At 44.5% G+C, this 21341-nt stretch overlaps 1 protein-coding gene across 8 annotated transcripts in view; it reads right to left on the bottom strand.

Annotated features, from left to right (window-relative positions):
- Ntrk3 (neurotrophic receptor tyrosine kinase 3) overlaps positions 1-21341 on the bottom strand; it is a 366758-nt gene that overhangs the window by 147650 nt on the left and 197767 nt on the right. For all 8 annotated transcript variants that reach the window (XM_006970042.4, XM_006970041.4, XM_042278302.2 and 5 more), the window contains one exon: positions 5073-5261. In XM_006970042.4, coding sequence (XP_006970104.1) covers positions 5073-5261 — 189 coding nt within the window. The remainder of the gene's footprint in view (positions 1-5072; positions 5262-21341) is intronic.

Raw genomic sequence — 21341 nt, forward strand, 5'->3', positions numbered from 1 at the left:
CTACCACCTCCCAAGAGTGCCTTCTTGAGTGCCTCCCTGAGGCCAAGTCTCCAACACATGGGACTTGGGGAACATTCAGGATCCAAACTATAGCACCATCTGACAAATGTCATTTAGTGTCTTCTTTGACCTTAGTATTATGCTATTTAGTAGAAACTAAAGAATATGCCTGTGCTGAGGAGGTGGAGATACATAGGTCCCCAGGGCCTACTGGACAGTCAGTTAGTATACTTGGCCCATTTCAGGTCAAGGGAAGACCTGGTCTCAATAAACATGAGTGGAGTCTGAGGGGTGATACCTAAAGTTGTCCTCTACATACACGCACACACATGAGCACATGTGCACACACATAGTGTGAGCATATGCACAGGGTGGGAAAATTAGAAAATCTGTGATTGGAAAACAGTAAACATTTATTTGAGATGTAACAGCAGAACTTAGAATCTGATTAAAAGTCATTCAAGACTGGTCCATGGTGTTGGCTGCAAGCAATGGATTAGAAAGAAGCAAGGAAGGAAAAGTCATGTTGGCATAGTGTGAGTCTGGGAGGGATTCACAGGAGGCTGGAATTGAAGTTTCATTATAACATAGTATATTAAGGAAGAAAATGGCATGGAACGATGCTATACAGAGAGGGGTGTGTGTTATTTCACAACAGGAATTACACTACGGTAGCAGTTAGGAGACAATGATGGCCAGTCTGGAAAGAAAGGATAAAGGCTGGACAACCAAAAGCAACAACAAAACAGAGTGTACACGGCACAGTGGAGGGAAGGGTTCTAGGAAGCAAGGGGTCTTAGAAATTAGCTATGGGTGGCAGTCAATTGGAGAGCATAACAGCAATATGTATCTCCTCCCTTCATTTTTCAAGAGTCTAGAAAAATGCCTGGAACAAACCCATCCTACATGTGTGTTTGATGGAGAAGCTAACGTCTTCCCAGCATAGTGCACAGATGCTAAGAAGAGAGACTTGGGAGCCTGGTCCAGCTATGCAAAGAGATCAAAGAAAGAGGGTAGTGAATATCCTGGGGATGTGGCTTAAGAAGCAGACATGCAGCTCCATCATGGCACAACAAGAGGTCATGGTGAGAAGAAGAAACAGACAAACACAGTCTTGGAGGAGGGCAGTGGAAGGAGGTACCAGGCATGGAGATACATTCCTGTTTGCAGGAATGTGAGGTGCTGGCCCTGGGAAAGTGGGAACACTATTTTGGAACAGAAGCAGACATAGACACCTGAAGACTAAAGGGATGAAGAAGATGGAAGCAGATTTTCTCCCCCAAAGAATTTGTTTTCTCAACAGACATTTGGTTCTAAGGAAAGTGATAAACAGAGAGCCCAAGGCTTCAAAGACAACCAGGATGCCTCTCCCCAACCTCTGGGACAGATCAGAAGCCTAACTCTGAAGATCTTCCAAGGTCTTCCAAGGAATGAGTTTACTGCAGCCCACAAGGTTCACAAAGACAATCCCAGTGTTGCTATACACACATTTCACCATCTCCCTAGTGATCCATTTGGACAGGTCGATTCTGTCTCATTCTATAAGGTATAGCCCAAGACCTTCAGCTCTGTGACATGGAGGGCTATATCCATTTTCTAGTGCTTTTGAGAATCAGAGAATGTTTATACAAGTAACAGGGAGCTTATTAGGCTCAGGCTGGGTACACAGGGCCAAGAAGGTGCACCTTTATTCAGGTCTTTCAGCATCCCTAAAAAGGCTGAATCAATTCAGAATGAAGACAATGTCAAATGCAGAGCATTTGTTGGGAACATAAGTGAGGGGATGCAAGCATCTGATAAGGGGTTGGTACCAGGTGATCTTTAAATATCCTTGCAGCCTGACATGTGATGAAAAATGCTGTGGACCAGATTGAAGACAGATAGTAAGTGAGAAGCAAGGAGCCAACCAGCATCCTAATCATTCCAGTCGGAAAGGTCTCATGACTCATGGTAACACAAGAATAAAGGGGGAAAAGCACTCTACACTTGACTCACTGCTAGAGAGGCTGAGGAGTGATGCCTGCAGCTTTTGGAAGCTCTGAAGTCCCCACAATTTCTTCCCAAGTGACACATGCCAAAAAGGGAGCAGGAAGGGAAGCCGGTGGAGGAAACCCCAGGATCCTCCACATGAATAATCTGCTCTCTTAATTCCCTGCTTCTCTCTATCCTTCCAAAAGAGTGACCCCACTCTTATACAACACTGTAAAGGCTCCTGTCTATTAATGTGTCAAAGCACAGGTGGTTCAACTATTATGATGGCATCTTACTGTACGTAGGGTTGTGTCATAGAGTTAGTTCCCTTGACTGGTTAAACCTTGAGAATGAGAGACCCCACCACCTTTCAGCCTTCCTGTCCCTTTTGTGGGAGCCACAAGAAAAAGTAGCCAAATACAGTTATAATGTTCCTGCAAAGTACTTATTGTACCATATGTGTTTTCTGAAACTAACTAGCTACCCACTGTCTAGTGATAGGGCAAAATGGACTGCCGCATGAAAAAAAGATACTTTTCCTACTGTCACAGGGCTTCGACAATTGGAGTCAACTTGTGATCTTCCTCTGATAAGGCTTTGTTTGCTCCTCTCCAACTTGAAGTCTTTGCCAATAAACCTAGAATCCCCACTAACCTCTACTTGCTTACACAGAAGCTGCCTAGCTCCCTAGATGGCTGTGTTGGCTCATGCACCAGAACAAGCTCCAGAAGGAAGGCTCTCTGCATGCTCTCAATTTTCCTGGTGCGGTGGCTCCTTGGCTACGAGATTTTTAGTGACATCCAAGGACATGCATCTAGTCCCAGAGCTTTCTCCACAGCTCTTGAGTTCCCAGGGGACAAAGATCCTGATATCTCAAATGAAACTTCCCTTCCTCCCACATGACATGTTCACCCTGGTCTTGTAGCTGTGCAGATGGCATCGTACCCAAAGCTCCAGGGAACACATATGACTCTAGGATCAGAGACTTTGTACCAAGAGTCCAGAGCACCCTCTACGTGCATGCAGTGATGCTCATCAGTCAAGATTCTGTACTTGCGAATTTGCCTGGTTATTAAAGCTCCTTTGCATTCCAGAAACCAGTGTTTTCTCTACATGAACATTTCCAATAGAGGCTAAACTTGTATATACATAGATGTGTATGCACACTTATATTTGGCAGGATGAAATTGTTTATATTTATCACATGCAACATATTTTAAAATTATTGTTCCAATTTTCATACAATAGACAAGTGTACTCTTTGAGTGGTCTATTCCAGACCATCATTTTTTTTAACATTTGGTGTTTTTGTTGATAATTCCACTCTAAAATGGCTTCCAAGCATATCTCTGAAATACCATCCCATGATCCCAAACACAAGATGATCGTGGCCATATGTCTCATAGAGAAGTATGTGTACAAGACGGTGTTGATCAGTCATTACTGAGTTGCATGTGAATGAGTCAGTCATTACTATTAAGTAAGGTGTTTTTGAACAAAAACACAAAGACAACATGAAAGGTTATGTACAGGTTAGCTGATAAAATATTGTAAGCTGAGGCTCATGGAAACCTAACACTATTTTCTCTAAGGAGCAAGCATTCAGAGTTTTCTAATTCACCATCCACAGGTACTTTATGGAAAAGAACTACCTCAAACAACAAGAATAACACAGATATTCAAAACAGCAATGGCCAAAGAACACTGCAGAAGAGTGTCCTTCCTGGCTACCTCCAGCCAGGGGACAAGTCTGACCTCAGACCAGCACTTAGCAGGCTGTTCTTTGCACAGTTGCACACTGTATATCTGAAACCGTCTCTTTTCCCTATGGCCAACCTTGATCTAGAACCCAAGTATCCTTTGTATGACATTCACAGGAAGCCTTTGAAAACCACTGGTGCAGATTCTAGAAACGGAGGCAAATGACATTCTGATCTGACACTAGCCCAATCCTTCTCACCGTGGTCATGTTCACTAAATAATCTCAGAGCCAGAGAAATGGAAGCAAGGGCTGATGGGATGACCCAAGACCTACTCTGCTGCTGGAAGTCCCAGCAGGAGCAGCAAGAGTTAGGAGCCTTGAAGAGTATGACCCAAGTACAGAGAGCTCAGACCAGGGGATGAGCCAGACCAGAAGACACCTTTTCCTAGGCCTACCCCAGATTGATTGAGACATGAAAAGAACCCACTGGTGGGAATCCTGGAGGCTAGAATGGGGCACTCACAGCCTTTGGTATTCTGTCTGTATGGTGAGGCCTTTCCCTAACAGGTAACTCTGACCCCTTCCTGGCATCCCTGCTCCCCGGTGGTATCTCTGTACTCTCCTGAGCAGTGGACCATTCCCTAGGAGGCAGGAGCAGTGTGAAGGGGAGACGCTGTGCATTCAGATTACTGGGTCCATGGAGCCTGGGGATGCAGGAGGGAGAACACTATTGGCTGGAGGGACAAGCTACCACAGCTTTCGGGAGCTGAGAGGGAACCTAGTGGGGTTCAGACGAAATAGAAGGAGAGTGTCTGTAACCAACAGGCGATGAGAGACATAGAGAAAATAGGTGCACTATGTGATAGGAATGGGGGTGGGGAAGGGGGCATTCCTAGAGCTTGAGCTGGAATGTTTCCAGGGAGTACATATTTGGGGACTGGGCTAGGCAGCTAGAGAGACGTTTCTATTCAAATGTACTCACTGCCCTTCACTCCATTCCCCTCCCATGGAGGCCTGGGTGGAGCTTCTGATGACGTCAGAGGCTGCTGTGCAGACAGAGCCAGGCCCTGGGTTCTAGCAGCTAGGCTGGGTCTGCAGAGGAGACCAGCCTCTTTTGTGGGCCCTGCCTTACAGGAGCACCTCTCCCTATTCAGGTCTATGATGAGCTAGGTGAATTAAAGAGGGAACTAAACTTAGACCTATTGCTCTCCCTTTCTTGGGGACTCTGTCCACTGGGATCTCCTTGCCCGGGCTATTCTCTGTGCTTAAAGACAAAGGGGGGAGGGGGTCTTCTAGAAAGTGGGAGGCTACCCTAGAAGGTTCCAGAACCCCAGCGACATGGTTTGCTTCCATACCACCCCCTACAGAAAAAGGGACAGCATCCAATCCTATTACTTACATGTGTCTGGCTTGTGGCAATTGTGTCCCTGGCGGAAGTACTGGGGGTTCTCAATGACTGGAATGCGGGTCATGCCGATGACCACTGTGTCCGGCCCAGCGTCCAGCGAGGAAGGTGTGGTGATGCCGTGGTTGATGTGGTGCAGTGGGCTGGCTGAGTCCTCCTCACCACTGATGACAGCCACAGGACCTGCACAAACCATGAGAGACACAGGACCTAGTGAGGTCACATCCACTCAGCCCTGCCCACAGACCCTTCACTGTATTACCACCATATTTTCCAGAAGAGTCCAGTCCATTAATAAGCTTTGCCCAAATTCCCTGAATTCTGACCTTAGACAATGCAAGTCAAATTCCCGTCCTTGAAAATAACGGACTCTCAACCATAGAAATAGTTCCAAAATAAAAAAAAAAAAAAAAGAATTGAAATAACCACTACATGAATCATTTTTAATTTCTCCCCAAGCCCAAATTAGCTCAAAGTAATAAAACTCATGTTTCTTTGTTTATGCAGCAGTAACAAGACTTAAAAACAGAACCTAGAAGTAGCTGTTCCTCTTCATTCCTCTTCTACTTGGAGCACTAAAAATCACTGTTATCGAAGAGCTGGGGAGAACCTCAGGTGGCAAAATCCTTGCCTCACAAGCATGAGGATCTGAGTTATGTCCCCAATACCCACATAAAACACCAGGTATGGTGGTACACACTTGTGGTCTCAGTATTGGGGAGGCAGAGCAAAGGGGATACCTAGCACTTACTGGTTATCTATAGAGCTCCAGCTATAGTAAGAAATCATGTCTAAAGAAAATAAGGCAGAAAGCAACTGAGGAAGAGCCCCGTGTCAACCTCTCACCTACGTAAATGCATGCACACACGTGCACGTGCGCGCGCACACACACACACACTGGGGGGGGCTGCGTAAAACTACAGAGTTTTACCCCAGAAATAGTCTGGGATGCACCTGGGTATTAAGAATTCTCCATGTGTTTTAGTGTATAGCCATGACCCAGAACCTGGGAATAGGAAATTGGAGGCCCCATGACCTTCAGCATTGCCATCAAATTTCCAGAGAGGTATGATATGGCTTCCACTGGACTCTGCCATGGCCTTCCTTCACTCAGTGTTGCTCTGAGCCTCATCTAAACCATGTTTTACAAGTGACAGTAATTAGACTATATCTCTGGTGGTAGCTGGCCTAGCTTGCCTACTCTTGAAATGTCCACATTGTCCCAATGTCTACAAAGCATACCAACTACATCTTCACCAATCCCATTCTCCCCATTTTCCAACCCCAAGACAAAACCCAGCGAGGAAGGTGACTCAAAGGCACAAGTTGACAGAGATAATTAATGCTGCCATCTTAGCAGAACAATGATTGTGTTTGGTGGTGTTATTTCTCCCATGCATACAAATAAAACTCCTGTAAAGGGAATTAGCTGTGACTGTGTGTGACTTCCTACAACGGGTGTTTTAAATGGCTGCTTTGCTAGACACAGGGTCCCCAGACAAAGTGCCTGCTGTGATTTGGTTTTGCAGCTTGAACAATATTTCCACTGCAGAAATCCATTACATCTTACTGAAGTTTATGGAGAGAATATTTCCCATCAAACAGTGAGGTGAAGCGCCAATGAGGCAGAACTAAATGGAAGACTGGTAAATGCAAACGGCGGACCCTGGATTCCACTCCGTCAGCACAGGCAGGCTTATTCCAGCCCGTGACAAATGGCTGATGGCGTCTAGAGACCGTGTGCAAAAGTGGCAATAAGTGGTTGCCCAAGCGCCCAGAGTAATCACCTGTCTTGCAAAAAGGAGTGCGGTCCGGAAAACACTTTCCTCAGAAACTCACTGGAAAAACTTTCATAGTGACTTGCAGTGAAATGAGGAACACTAAGCCCTGCTATTAGCCACCGCCCAAACCTTCACTAAAATACAAAAGAAAGGAAGAAATATTAGAGCACTAAGAGAAAGAGAAGAGAATAAACAAGACATTTCAACAACATTTGGGAAGGTGAAAAACATATCAAAGGAGGACAGTGACTCAGAGCAAAATAAGAGAGTCCCCGTGGCAGATGACCTGTTGGAACCAGGTATACCAGGAGTAGGGTGTCCAGAAGAGCTCACAGTATGAGAGATATGGGGCACAGGAAGAGGGCAGGGAGACCCTGCCTCAACAAGACACCTGGGTCCACAACCTTGTCCTCACCCCACAAGAGGAGCCATTTATTCCTACAGAAGTTGAATCAAAAGACACAGGAGAGGGTTTGGATGAAGCATGAAGCTGAGCCCTTTCTTCCTGTTTCTAGAACAATCACATTTGTGCACAAACCTGCCTACCACTTCCCAGTAGCCACTCACCCCAGTACTAGAGGATGTGAGAAGTTGCTTCCAAAGTAAAAGTCAGGAAGAAGACTTCCAGATGCTGACATTTTTTGCTTTTCCTGATGAAAATCCACCCTGGAATCATTTCACAGGGAAACTGACAACGTGCACGTCAACCTCATGCACATAATGTGGAATCCTTTCAACTTTCCAGAGCTCACTTCCTAAATATAAAGAGACAGTGCTGTGCACAAAACCACCAGATAGTTCAGAAGAGTTTCTGCCCAAAAGAAAGCAAAATGAGCTCGCGGGGGCCTGAAGGAAATGGAGGCGAAGTACAAAGAAGACTCCAAAAGCCAATGCACAAATCAATAGTCTCAAAGACGTAAATAGGACATTGCAGCTCTAAAACAAGGCAATACTTAAGGGGTGAACAATTCAAAGGTAAGAAAGGGTCTATGAGAATGTCAGTCACCAACATCTTAAAGTCAATGAAGAGCTCAAGAAGTCAAGAAAATCTTCCAAAAATCAAACTGAAAGGAAGGAGTTAAAACTAAGCAAGAAAAAGTAAATTTCCATACCAAGATGAAACAACGGATTAAAAGAAGCTCCAGGAGTGAGAGGAAGAGAATAAAAGAAAAATGTATGGTAATTTTCTCTACAATCTCCCCCAATTACCTACTGAGATCCTAGTGTGATTAGTGCATAAACAAGTGTACCTTCCTGCTCTTCCCACACACACACACACACACACACACACACAGAGAGAGAGAGAGAGAGAGAGAGAGAGAGAGAGAGAGAGAGAGAGAGAGAGAGAGAGAGAGAGAGAGAGAGAGAGAGAGAGAGAGAGAGAGAGAGAGAGAGAGAGAGAGAGAGAGGTGTTTTTTCCAATATGTAAAAATTGACCTCACATTTCCCTTTTCCAGAAAGGTCAGAAGGAAGGACTTCATCTTATAAGGGGGTAGGGGGTAGACAAGCAAAAGAAAAGCAGAGCAGGCCACAGGAAGGTGGGATGAAGGCACAGAGGGTAGAAACAGTGGTGGGTTCAGGATTTACGCCGGCCTCTGAGTGCACCAGTCACATACACAGTACACAGATATATATGAGGGCAAAATACTCATGCATATAAAATAAAATACAATAATTAAAAAGATACATAAAAATGAAGGCTGAAAACTGACATTTGAAAATGAGGAGGTTGGCCTTACAGAGATGAGTTTCACAGAATGTCAGAGGAAAAGGCTAGTTGTAGTGAGTTGGAAAAATTTCAATGGCTTTTATCCAGTTCTTCTGAAGTGTCAAGTTCTATCGTTGTAGTTCCTTTAATCTTGGAACACCTCTGTGAGGTTGCTGGCACTACGGTCCCCATTTTAAAGATGGAAATATGAAGGCATAGAGCAATGACCTATTCCAAGACATGAAGCCCACACAGAAGCCGTGAGAGAATTCACACTCATAGCTTGGCCCCAAGGCCAGTGCCCAGAACCATTACCTGGCACTGGCCCCTGCAAGAGAAGACTGTGGGGAATATACTTGTTCAAAAGGACACCTGCTGAATTCTGGTCCACTGTCCTCCCCATGAGCAGCTGCCTTTGGTGGCAAGAGCCTGAAACACTTCTGAAAGGTGTTCTTCTTGACCCTGAGAACTGGGAGAGGAGGGACCCACCTAATTAGACACACTCAGGGAGATTACAGATAATTCATCTTCACATCTTACCAGCACTGCCAAATAGTCTTATGAAACTATGTCCACACCCAGAAGAGAGCATGGCAGCATCAAACCATTGTCCACCACCCAAGGTCCTCTTAGTCATCCTCACTCTAAAATAAAAGCCAATAAACTGGATATATATATATATATATATATATATATATATATATATATATATATATATATATATATATATCACTCTAAGGATGTGAAAGAAGACTTGCCACCGCAGCCTGCCTGTGGCTGAAATCAGCAGTCTCTCAATACGTCTACAGCATCAGAGCAACATAGGGTCTACTTGGAAATGAAAGTCATGAGTCCACAGCATCTCTGGTCCCCGGTAAACGAGGTGAGTCTCAGGTTCACCATGGTGTAACTGTGGGTTGTGTTCACAACGGAGAAGGTATGCACATGTAAGGGCTGGGGTAATAGGGAAGGCCGGTGTGCCTTCCATTCAATGCTGTGAACCTAAAGCTGCTCTAAGGGGCTGGGGGTGGTATACTATTTTAAAAAGAAAAGTCAATGATGTTTTAAGTCAGTCTCTATTCTGAGAGTACGTAGCTCAGCGCAGCACACCTGCCTAGCAGGTGCAATGCCTTTGCTTTGATCCTCAACACTGCAGCCAAACAAAAGTTCTCTCAGCCAGGCACCATGGTGCCTTCCCAGCACTGGAGAGGCAAACTCAGGAGGGTGGAGAATTTCCAGACAACCCAGGCTACATGATGAGACCATGTCTCAAAATAAAGTTCAAAGTGGAGAAGAGGCCAGGGCTGCATCTTAGTGGTAGAGCCCTTGCCTAGCACACAAGACTCTTCAATCCCCAGAACTACATAAAGTCAGGTCTCCCCATCCCACGAAAACATATTTATAATCACTCTTCTGGTAATAGGTTAGGACTCATGGGTGGAGATACCAGCATTTCATTCTAGAAGCCAATTTATATTCCAACTCTGGAGGCTCTCATGCCATTCAGGGGGAAACCCACAGACTTGTGTTCCATCAGGGCAGCAAGTATTTCTTCTCACCTTAGTAACTGAAGCAAAGAATTTGTTAAGGTACCCTAAAGGAGACCAGTAAGAAGAAAAGAAAAAAGCCTTTGCTCCGTGTAGAACTTGCCATTGTTTTCTTGAAGCTGCCCACATCTAAAGTTGGCGGGAAAAGAGAGCTGAATTGGCTTCTTCTAAGCGTGCTGCAAACACACACATATATGCACATGCAAAGACTGTATACCTATGAACTGTTAACAGAGACACCAGTGTCACAAATCCATTCTTGATTGCACAGCAAAGCTCTGATATAAAACGTGAAGTATCCTCAGAGTCATTCTGGTAAGTTCAAGCTTCTGGGTATCCCTCTGGGGAATATCTGTCAGCTCAGACACTCACTCCCCATTTTCTCCTCCCATTCTGCTGCTACCCCCTGCTTTCAGAGCTTTATGGGTCTTATTCCATATATTGGAGAACTTTTAGATTGCTTAGGAAACCTGGAAGGCTACAGGCATCCTTCCCAAAAGGCTATTCCACACTGTCTCTCCAGGGACAGTCTCTTCCTCTCCCACTTCATTTCCATAACAGACATAATTATGGTACAGAGCTGGGTTGGGGGTGAAATATATATATGATTTGACATATGAAATACATACACACACACACACACACACACACACACACATATACAATTATATAATTCCACAGTGAGATCTCAGTTCTCAGAGATATAACCCCTGGGAAGGGCACAGTATTGCAGCATGGTGAACTCCTATCCAGGCAGGCAGAACTCCAATCACAGGGAAAGTGCCAGGGCTGCTGGTCACCAGGAGGATCCACGGGTGCAGGGCTCTTCCATCAGAAGTCTCTGATGACTCCAGGGAAGCTCTGTCTTAGGGTCAATGAGGCAAAGGAAGAAAGGGAGCTAGCATGGCTCACAGGCAGTGGAGGAGGAAAGTCAAATTGGTACCTTCACAGTTTCTCTGGGGTGTTTTGACACACAGACAGAGCATGGTGTGGTGTGAACACATGAGCCTGTGTAGAGTATAAGACACCTGACCCAGTGCAGCTAAGCTAAATATCTACAAGCTTGGGCCCACCTGTGAAAGACAGCTCTGATCAGTCAAGTTTAGAGCTGAACTGCAAAGTAGATCCATATTCCACTTATTTATGTGTTCTTTCCTTTATCCTTAAACTTCTTTCCATGGAGCAAAGGGAGGCTAACCTCATCTCCCTACTCTGAAAGCCCTTTTCGGAGTTGAGGCCATGGTGAGAGCCATTTGCCCAGTCTTTCCAGACACTGGAGGTACTGCAGTTTTCCGCACAGCTGGAAGGCATGAAACACCCTCCTCTGATCCTACAGAAGGTAATAGTGAGCAATAGTGAGGATACAGCTCTTCCACGAGGAAGCATTTCCTTCTCCCAGTGTTGACACTTGGGAAAGCAGAGACAGAGTTCCAGTCACCTCGAGTCCCTAAGTGGGGCTAATACAGAGCAGTGTATCTGGGAGCTACAGATTTGTTGGTTTAAGCTGTTGAGCTCTGGGGGGGGGGGAATCTCCATTCTCCACAATTAATGTATTCTTTGAGTCTTTTTATTTAGACCATCTGCATGCTGCACTCCATCTTGAAGATACTCCTACAAGGACTAGGGAGGTGGTTCACTGGGTCAAGTCCTTGCTGGGCAAGCATGAAGCCTAACATTCCCAATGTAAGATTCCCAACACCCACATAAAAAGCCCATTGTCTGTCTGTCAGTGATCACAGCACTGGGAGGCAGAAATAGGAGGGTCCTGGGGGCTTGCTGTACAGCCAGTGTAGTCAATCAGTGAACTCCAGATTCAAAGGATGACCCTGTCTCAAGATGAAGAGGTTAAAAAATGATAGTGGAGACACCTAAGGTCAAATTCTAGCCTACACACACACACACACACACACACACACACACACACACACCACTACAAAAGTAATTCTTCAAATGGTAAGTATGCCATTCCCAATGATGCAGTTCATCTGTCAATGTCTCCTCTCTGCTCTTTGCCCCAAAGGTGAGCTTTTATATCCAGCCATACATAGAGACCATGATGACCACCTAGATGGGATGTGAGAAGTAAAAGAAGCTGGGATGGGTCTCAGGCTTTCTCAGTGTGTCAGAATGAAGGAAACAAGCCAACCTTTGGATTAAGAAAATGAGTTTTTAAAAAACCTCACACTTCTCCCACTGATAAAAATCAAACACTGACATGTCCCTGGTGTGTGAGAGTTCCACATCAACAAATCTGGGAGCAGGAACTCATAAAAGGGAGTAAGTGAAAGCATGGCAAACACAATTAAAAATCCAGCCATGCTCAGAGAGGGATTCCATTTACCATCTCATAAAAAAAGAGCCTGGTCCTCAGAGGCAAACAAAAGAAAATCAATTTCTTAATTTTTATTGGCAGATGTGGGACAGAGGCCAAGTGAACAGAGGCTGTGCCCAAGAGCGTTCCTGGGGACAAGTCGCTGCCTTCAATTCCTAGCCAGATCCACTGGGCCCTCCCCTCTGCTTCCTCCAGCATCTGGAACAGACATTGCCCAGAGTGACCTCTAGGACACATGGGGTTCTGCAGGCTGCCCAACGGAGGCATGCCCCCCTCACGGCTCGGCCCCTCTCCCAGAAGCATTTCCCAAAAGATAAGCTTTATTCTCTGGCTCCAATTCCCTCCTAGCTCTTACAGGAACCAAAGGCGTTGTTCATGCTTCACAGCCCTCGGAGCCTGGAGATATCTTGGTGTTTGAAAATGATGCCTCTGATCAACCAGCCCGAGAACAAGCTTAAGGAAAGGGAAAGTAGACCCAGTATTCTAAAAGCTTGGTTTCCTTATCTCACTCCATCATCGCAACCAGCCCTGGGGGTTGATCCTCTTATCCGCTGTGATGCGGCTGAGGAAATTGAAGCTCAAGGTTTTATAATTTGCCCAAGGTCACCCAGTTAATAAACAGTGGATACAGCCAGGTCTATCTGCTTTCCAAGTCTGAGTTTATCCCACTAGGCTAGCCCAGCCCCCAGCATCTGCTTATGACAATGGGGCAGTTATGGTGGGTCAGCCACTGTGTCTTTCCCAGATACAGTGTGTGTGTGTGTGTGTGTGTGTGTGTGTGTGTGTGTGTGTGTGTGTGTGGTGGGGGGTGTTATGCTGGAGATGAGATGAGGTCTTGTACATGCTAGATGAGTAACCTACCACTGAACCATGCCTGCAGCTTCCAGCTCCAATCTTAACCCAGCTCAGATACATGACAGGGTCTCCCAATTGGACCCAGAGCTTGCCTTGTACAGGAAAGAAACTCACATTTCTCCCCAGGCAACTTTAGACCCAGAAATTATGACACCAAGTTGTAGCCTTTGGAAGCAATGGGAAATTCAAGGGCAGGAGAATGGCCAGCAGCACAGGGTTCACAGAATGTAGAGATGCTTTCAGCCTAGAGGAAAGGTGAAGTCAGCCTCATCCAAAGACTCAATGTGCAGATGTTGCAACAACAGGAAGAAAATAATTACCATACAATTACATATCTAAGATGATGAGAATCCAAAATGTTGGTGTTGTTTGTCCAAAGTCCCCATAAAGAGTTTCTATCTCAAGTCTGAACATTTCTTAATTCAGCTCTACCCACTGTTCTGTAGTTACTGCACATGATTCAGAAAGGAGGCTTTGGAGATGGCTCAGCCATTAAGGCACTTGTTCTGCAAGGGACAGAGTTTGGATCCCTATGACCCTCATAAATGCTGATTGGATGTGGCAGCCGTTTTTAATTCCAGCACTCAGAAGCCAGATATAGGGATTCTCGGGACAAGTTGGTTAGCTGGACTAGCTGTATAGGCAAGCTCTGGGTCCAATTGGGAGACTCTGTAATTAAGTAGAGAGCAATTAAGGAAGGTTCTCAAGATCAGCTTTAGGCCTCTAGTGAACCTGGATACTGTGCAAACACACATGCACACCACACACATATATATACATGCAAACAAAATTCAGCAAGCTAATAGTATGCCAAAATGGAGTACTTATTTCCCATAAAGATTTATTTCTACCTCCCCTGCCCCTGCAAGCTGGGGACTTTTGGAGTGTAAGGAAACATCACCTGAGTTTCCAGCACAGTGGGCACAGCCAGGTTGAATCACTATCGTCTCCGCTCCCCTCACCCATTCTCTCATGTTGCTTTCTGTGCTAACTAAACTGTATGCCCGTCCTCAAAGAGAACAAGAGCCTCCGTGCCTGCAAGCTGAGCCCAGATGTCTCTGATTTTCTTCATTCGCAAGTGGAAGTGCTAATATTTCAGAACCCCACTGGTTGACCCTGGTTGGTTTCAGCTGGAATTTCTTTTAAATTAAGGTGAGATCTGATGAGTTAAAAAGAAGAGACGGACAATGGACGCTGAGGGGGAAGAAAACCCTTTTTAGGAGAAACCTGGAGCCTAACAGGCATGGCTATGTGGGGCTTCCCAAGGAGAAGGTCATCACACGAAGTCAAAGCGTACCCAGGCAGCTCTCTCACAGTATTCTCAAACACATGTGGAGCGATGCCCTGACATATGGCCACCTGTAGAAAATCCAATTTCTTTCCCCAGAGTGATGGCCTTCAAAACACTTGTAACAAATCCAAGTAACAATAGTGAGTGCTTGCTGAACACTTGGTGACTCCGGGCACTACACTGGGCTCCCTGTGTATACCATCTCACACAATGTTTACAGTGACTCAGTAATGTGGGCCCTGTAAATAGAATCAGAGAAATGAAGTCAACTGCCCAAGGTCAGACAACTAGTAAGTAACAGTTTCGTGCTCCAAATCAGAACCCTAGGACTGTACAGTCGATTTTCCTCATCTCTCCTCTCCCTGCCTCAAGGTACGCTCTCATACACCCTCAGTGTGAGGTCCAGAATGAAAACATTCCCAAACGACATGGGCCCTAAATCTAAGAGACTGGAAACAAGCCTGAATTTATTGCTGGAGGGAAATCATGAAAGCCCAGTGGCTTTCTGCAGCCCTTTTAGAGACAGTAAACTCACTTCTAAGCCCTCAGCATCCTAAGCATTCCCACTCAGCTTGCCCAGTGCACAGACCATATCACCTCATGTCAAACAAAAATGACATTTTCCCCTAGTAGAAATACATTCTTGCTGGACAGATATATATCAGAGTCCTTAAGAATCTCAAGTGGGGGCCGGGCAGCTCAAAATCACAGGCCATTTAGACCAGAGGATCCTTTGATTTGGTGCATTTAAATTTGAAGTGGGAATAACCTAGCAATGTGGGACTCTACTTGGTTAGGGCTATGCACACACCTATTCTAACCATGCATTTTGACAACCTAGGAGCCTAACCTGCATGCACTGTACAGACACCCTGACAATGTACCTAGAAGCTATTGACAATCTTGGATCCCCATATGCATCTGTTTTGAATAATGGAAATAAGTTACTACTCCCTTTAATAACCCTTTGGTATCACCCCATTCTAAACATGTCCCAGAACATGTCTTAAAAACCAAGGGAGATGTGTTGATCTGGCCTGAATGGGTTGGGTGTGTATATACAAAAGGAAAACTATAATGTCTAGGTGAATTTTTAGGGTGAATCCACTATTTACCTATGCATAATTGAGTGTACAAATGGTTAAAATGAGACGCATCATGGGAAGAGATATGCACCGTGAGCAAATGCTTATGTAATCCAAGCCTGCCAATCAAAACAGGACCACCTGCTCTATGCCCCTAGCAACAAAACCCCTCCTCCTCTTAAACACCCCAAGAGGAAGTCCCAAAAAATCAAGGTCCTTAAGTACTCTCTCACTCAGTGGACCACTGTCACTCTTGACAACATACTTCTTATCTGTCTTCTCATTTTGCTTTTGAATGAAGTTTGCTTCTACTTTGCAATCTGTATTCATTTACCTCAATAACTGGAATAAGATAAAAAAAGAACCTGAAATCGGCCAGCCCAGACTCTTACCACAATAACAAGCATATTCTTTCCATCGAGGGAAACATTCATCTATAGAAACACTATTAGCTCACAACCTTTTCCTATCTATGGACTTAATGGCTACCACATCCCTAAGACATGCTTAAGATAGGCATGACAGTCCCAATCCACAGGTGAGGAAAGTGAGGAATAATTGTTAAGGTGAACTGCCATACAGTCAAGGCAAAATCAGTCTTCTGGCTACATGTCTATTGCTTAGAGATCACATCAAATTTCCTCTGGAAGAAAATAAGAGGTGGCCATGCACCTCAAGGCCCCAAAGTACCATCTCTGGGGGTTACAGAGACTCCCCACCTAGGGAGTCTTCGTAGAAGCTGTTGTCAGGAGGAAGTCACAATTTTTGCATCTCCGTGCATCTTACAGATGATTTTCAACAGCCGAGTTCACATACACGTGACAAGAAAAGTAAAATGGATTTAGACTTAGGAAGCAGTGCCTTGTAGAAGTGCAAGGCCAAAGTCAACCCTGTGAATTTCCAACAAAACTATACCACAAAGCCTGGACTTCTAGGGTTGAGTTTCTCATTGGTTACTAGGCTTGGAACCAATGAGTTCTCTCTAGATTCCCACAGAGCAGGCACTGGAATCTGTTCATGTCAATCAGCATATCCCTGAGACTCAGCTACCTAACAAGGCCCAGTGATGTCCCGACCACCCTGGGTACATGCCAGTCTCAAGACTCAGGTTGCAATTCTCTACCCTGTAATCATGGCCAGGATGCTCCTGTGGACATGTCTCAGAACAATTTCATGACATTTCACTTGAAGGAGTTATGCCATTGGTTAGTGCTGTGATTTTCATGAGAAACACTCCACTTGGAGAAAACACTGGAGAAAATCTGCATTTGAGCTCCTCCTACAACGAGACGACCAGTCATGCTCCCTGGGACCCAGGATAGAAGCCCCCTTTGCCTTCTTCTAGCTGGCTAGCAATCCTTGGCATGCACATCACTTGAAGGCGCTGTCCTCCAATCTGTGGAATCACGTGGCTTTCTGCTCTCATTACATGGAATTTTCCAATGTGGTTGTCTCTGTCTGTTCCCTTTTTAGAAGGCCAGCAGTCAACTGATATTTAGGACCCAGTCTTCTCCACTATCACTTTGTCTTAATTTATGTCTTAATTCCATCTGCAGAGATTATTTCCAAATAAGGAACCAAAGGTTAAGACCTCAACTTATCTTTTTACAGGACACAGTTGAACCATGCCTCCCATCTATCTGTCTCTCAGCACCTGGATCTGAGCAGCGGTGACAGACACAAGGTGTAAGAGGATTGCAGGAATGGCTATAAAGGTGGGGTAAGTTGGGAATTCAAACTATGGCCATTCAGCTCCCAGTGACAACTTCCCTGTAGACAAATTTCTAAACTATCACCACACTTTCCAGAGATTGTAGCAATATGCCCATATCATATATGTGACCCTCAACACTATGGTCCAACATACATATCAACCTTGTACATCAGTGTTTGGTGTTCTTATGTTCAACAATTGCTGTGTCATATGCTAGACCCTGAACTAGAGACTAAAGGAATAAAATAAGAAGAGCCAGGTTTAGCTTTGAAAAAAGATTGAGGCAGAAATGCAAGCCATTATGGGAAGAGGAAAAGTGTATGTGGTGGTGTTCATGTTCCACGTGTTCCAGATACAACAAGATACATAGATGGGAAGGAAACACAGGAAGGTAGCTCAGAGATTGATCCGAAGTCCCACTATGCCCTAGCCTTTAGGTTCATCTGCCCACACCTCCCTCCTACAACAAGGGCACCATCCCAGTGCCCTTCCCTCGCCTTTACACACAGATCATATCTCCCCCTCTTCAGTGGCATCACTTTCAAAGCACCTTGAACCTTGGTTGCCATCTCCTCTCCCACACATCTGAACAGCACTTGGGAAAGAGCCTCAGCAGCATCTATTAATCCCTTGGCTTGCTCATCCCTTTCATAGATACGTCATAAAAATGATATACTCATTTCATTCAAACAGCACTGCAGCAGGAAGGGGGGCAGAGGTCAATCGATTGCCAGTGTATGGAGGTATAAATACAACACCAAAATCAATCGAAAGAGCATCCTTCCAGCTCTGTAATCTCTCCCCTCATAAGGCATACTTTATATACTGAAGTACCTGCTCCTGTTTACACAGCTGCCCCAGCTCCTCCTCCAGGGGCTCCTCTACCAAGCCAACATGGCCATTGTCATGAGCCCCAGGAAGCCTCTTTAGTCACACAGGGCAAGGCAATGAGGCTACATGCATGCCCACCATCAAATTCTCATAACCAAGCTAGAAACCCAGGTATGTATGCTCACAAATATGCATGATTGAACAAGAAACTTTACAAATTCATACATGAACAAATACTAGCTCCTTAATCAGCTGTATACATATGGCTTGTGTTTTTGTTTCTTTATAATCCCATCATTGCTTCTTCTACCAATAAATAAACAAATAAACATCTTTCGTAGGGACTGTGTATTTTTCAGTGTGGTATCTTCAAGGATATTGGAAACTTGACTGAATACAGTTGTCCCTCCTTATCCTTGGAAAATACATTTTAAGACGTCAGTGGGGCATCTGAAACTGCAAATAGTATCAAACCATATGTAAACACTGCAGCAATAGTCAATCTGATACAGAGATGGCTATTAATAACTAACGTGTGGGTAAGGTATAAAGCACAGACACACTGAACAAAGAAATGATTCCATGTCCCAGGCAAAAGAAAATGAGGGTGTGTAAGATTTCATCACAGTTCTGAGAACAATATGCAATTTAAAATCTGACAATATCCTGGAATAGTGGCACATGTCTGTAATCCCAGCATTCAACAGGTTGAGGTTAGAGGTCAGTGTGGGCTACATAATAAGACCCTGTCTTTTAAAAAAAACTAAATAAGTAAAATCTAATTGCTATTCCTAGAATTTTTGTGTAGAGATTTTCCAACTGAAACTTGAAACCACAAAAAGTAAAGTCATAGATAGGGGTGTACTACGATATCTCAGTGGGGAAGGGTTAAGGTGTCTGAGGGAGAGTCTATAATAGGGAAAACTTCAAAGATCTAACCATCTAATATCAAAACTCATATTCTTCAATTTTCTGGCTTCCTGCAATCATTTTTATAGTATTATTCTTGCACTGACTTCCAGATCAGGTAACAGTATTAAATCAGCCAATCTATAAAAATCTCTCACCCTGATGGTATCACCTCATCAAAAGCCTGTTTCCTCACACATCCACTAAGCTAAAGGGCATTCAGGTGAGAAAGTAACCCTGCTGAAAAGTGACTGCTCATCCAGTCCAGACAGATAGGCCTTGTTCTACTGAGAAGAGGGTGGTCCTGCACCCTGACTTGCTCAGTACTTTCAGCCTAATTGCTCTTAGGGTTCTTTTGGCATGATGGTATGACCATTCTAACTTAGGTCACCAGTGGGTAAAAGAGAGCAAAATGTGAGAGAAGAGATTAACTCAAGTGTCATTTTAGACTCCAGACTCAAGAGGGCAGCATCTGAAGTAAGCCAGTGTGCCTCTCTAGGCAACATGAGTCTATCCTAATCTCCTAATCCTCTTTTGAAGTTGACTATAGTGAAGCCAAGCATGCAGCTTCAGAATATCCATATAGGACATTGTCCTTCTCAAGCAGTCAATAAATATCACTTGATGATGACGAAGCAGGCATTGATTTTCCATTCCCTGTTCTTCCCATGTGCTCTTTTCCCTCCCTCCTTCCTCAGGGTACAGGTCAATCAATCTTAGGCCATCTTGATCTACTTGGAAAGCTTAACTGCCATGAAGCTAAACCACTTGTCCTCTGGCTCCAATCTCTTAGAGAAATTAGTGCCAATGGAAGTGTCAGTATCAATTTCATAATGTTATTGGATGAAGGCAAGACTGGGCCAAGTCCCATATTCCTAACGGGCTATCAAAGTGATGAGGATTATGGGTAAGGAGACAGACAGCTCTGACAGCAGAGGCAATGACTCAAGATCAATTAGACTGACAAGACTATCTCTAAGCCACATCGCTTAATGCTGACACAGGTATGATCTCCACAGAGATTTGGGATATGGAATGCAGGTTTTCCTAGTGTCTCTAGGGGTAACCAGAGAGCCTGGAGGCTTGCAAAATCAGCCCTTGGTCCTGCACATGTCCCAAGAGGATCTGAATAAAAACTTCCACAGAATAGGAGTTTGCCCTCAAGATGAAAAAAACTGAATATCTACCCTGCCTTTTTTTTCCTTCTTGTTCTTGCCTTCTAAAGAAAATGTCAAGATAAAATGTAGACTACGTATTTAAATTTAATTCCTTTGCAGAGTCAAGGGAAGGCTTGAGATTATTAAAATGGAAATCAAGATCTTGTAAAAGTCAAATCATCCTAGCAGGAACAGAGATTTATTATGGAAAGCAAAGGCAACAGATGGATGCCACAAGGGTCCTGAGTTCTAATCCAGGACCTTACTCTAGCATTGCTCTAAGTACAACAACATGCACTTGGGATCCAGTCACTTTTATCTTCCTGGGGCTTCAAATGCCTCCTATAAGGTCAACCGTGACTTTGCACTAACCTACAACACCGGGGAAATGAAATGTCACTGGTGTCAAGAGCAACAGAGGGATTGGCAGAGGATGTTTTATGAGACCTGGTAAGGGAGAAATTGTTTTTATCTCTGTGTTTGGTAGAAGAAGCACACAAACAGATTTGTAGCTGGCAGTGCAGGGCATCGGGAGGCTAAAGAGAGAACAAAGAAAGTCATGTCTCCCACTTACAGGGACTACATGCAGAGGGCATGTCAGCTATGCTTAAGCTACTCCTGTTGCATACCTGGTATGTTTAAAACCCTGGGATTCACCGTGCATCTTCTCTACTTCTCAGGCACTTATGTTCCCAGGGCAGCAGACCCAATTTTGAGCCTGTAAGGTTACAGCCATTGAAGCCGGTGTGCGTTATTATTTTTTAATTGCTTAACAATATTGCTTGTTGGTGTTCTATTTAAAACCCCCACCATGTTTCATAACGGAGGAGAAAATTCCTGCTATTTTAAAGTGTCTCCTGCAGAATACATGAGTGCAGTTATGGGGTTAGATAACTCCAATATTCACTGGTTAATCTTGACTTTGACCCAAGCAGTCCAACTAAGCAAAAATGATATATGGAAAATATCAGGATGTAGCAAGCCTTGGCTGGATAATTTCAACTCTGGTAAAGAGGCTGTTTTCAGTATTATCTGGAACTGCTGACTTCCCAA

This window comes from Peromyscus maniculatus, chromosome 1 (assembly GCF_049852395.1).
Source record: "Peromyscus maniculatus bairdii isolate BWxNUB_F1_BW_parent chromosome 1, HU_Pman_BW_mat_3.1, whole genome shotgun sequence".
Classification (NCBI taxonomy): domain Eukaryota; kingdom Metazoa; phylum Chordata; class Mammalia; order Rodentia; family Cricetidae; genus Peromyscus; species Peromyscus maniculatus.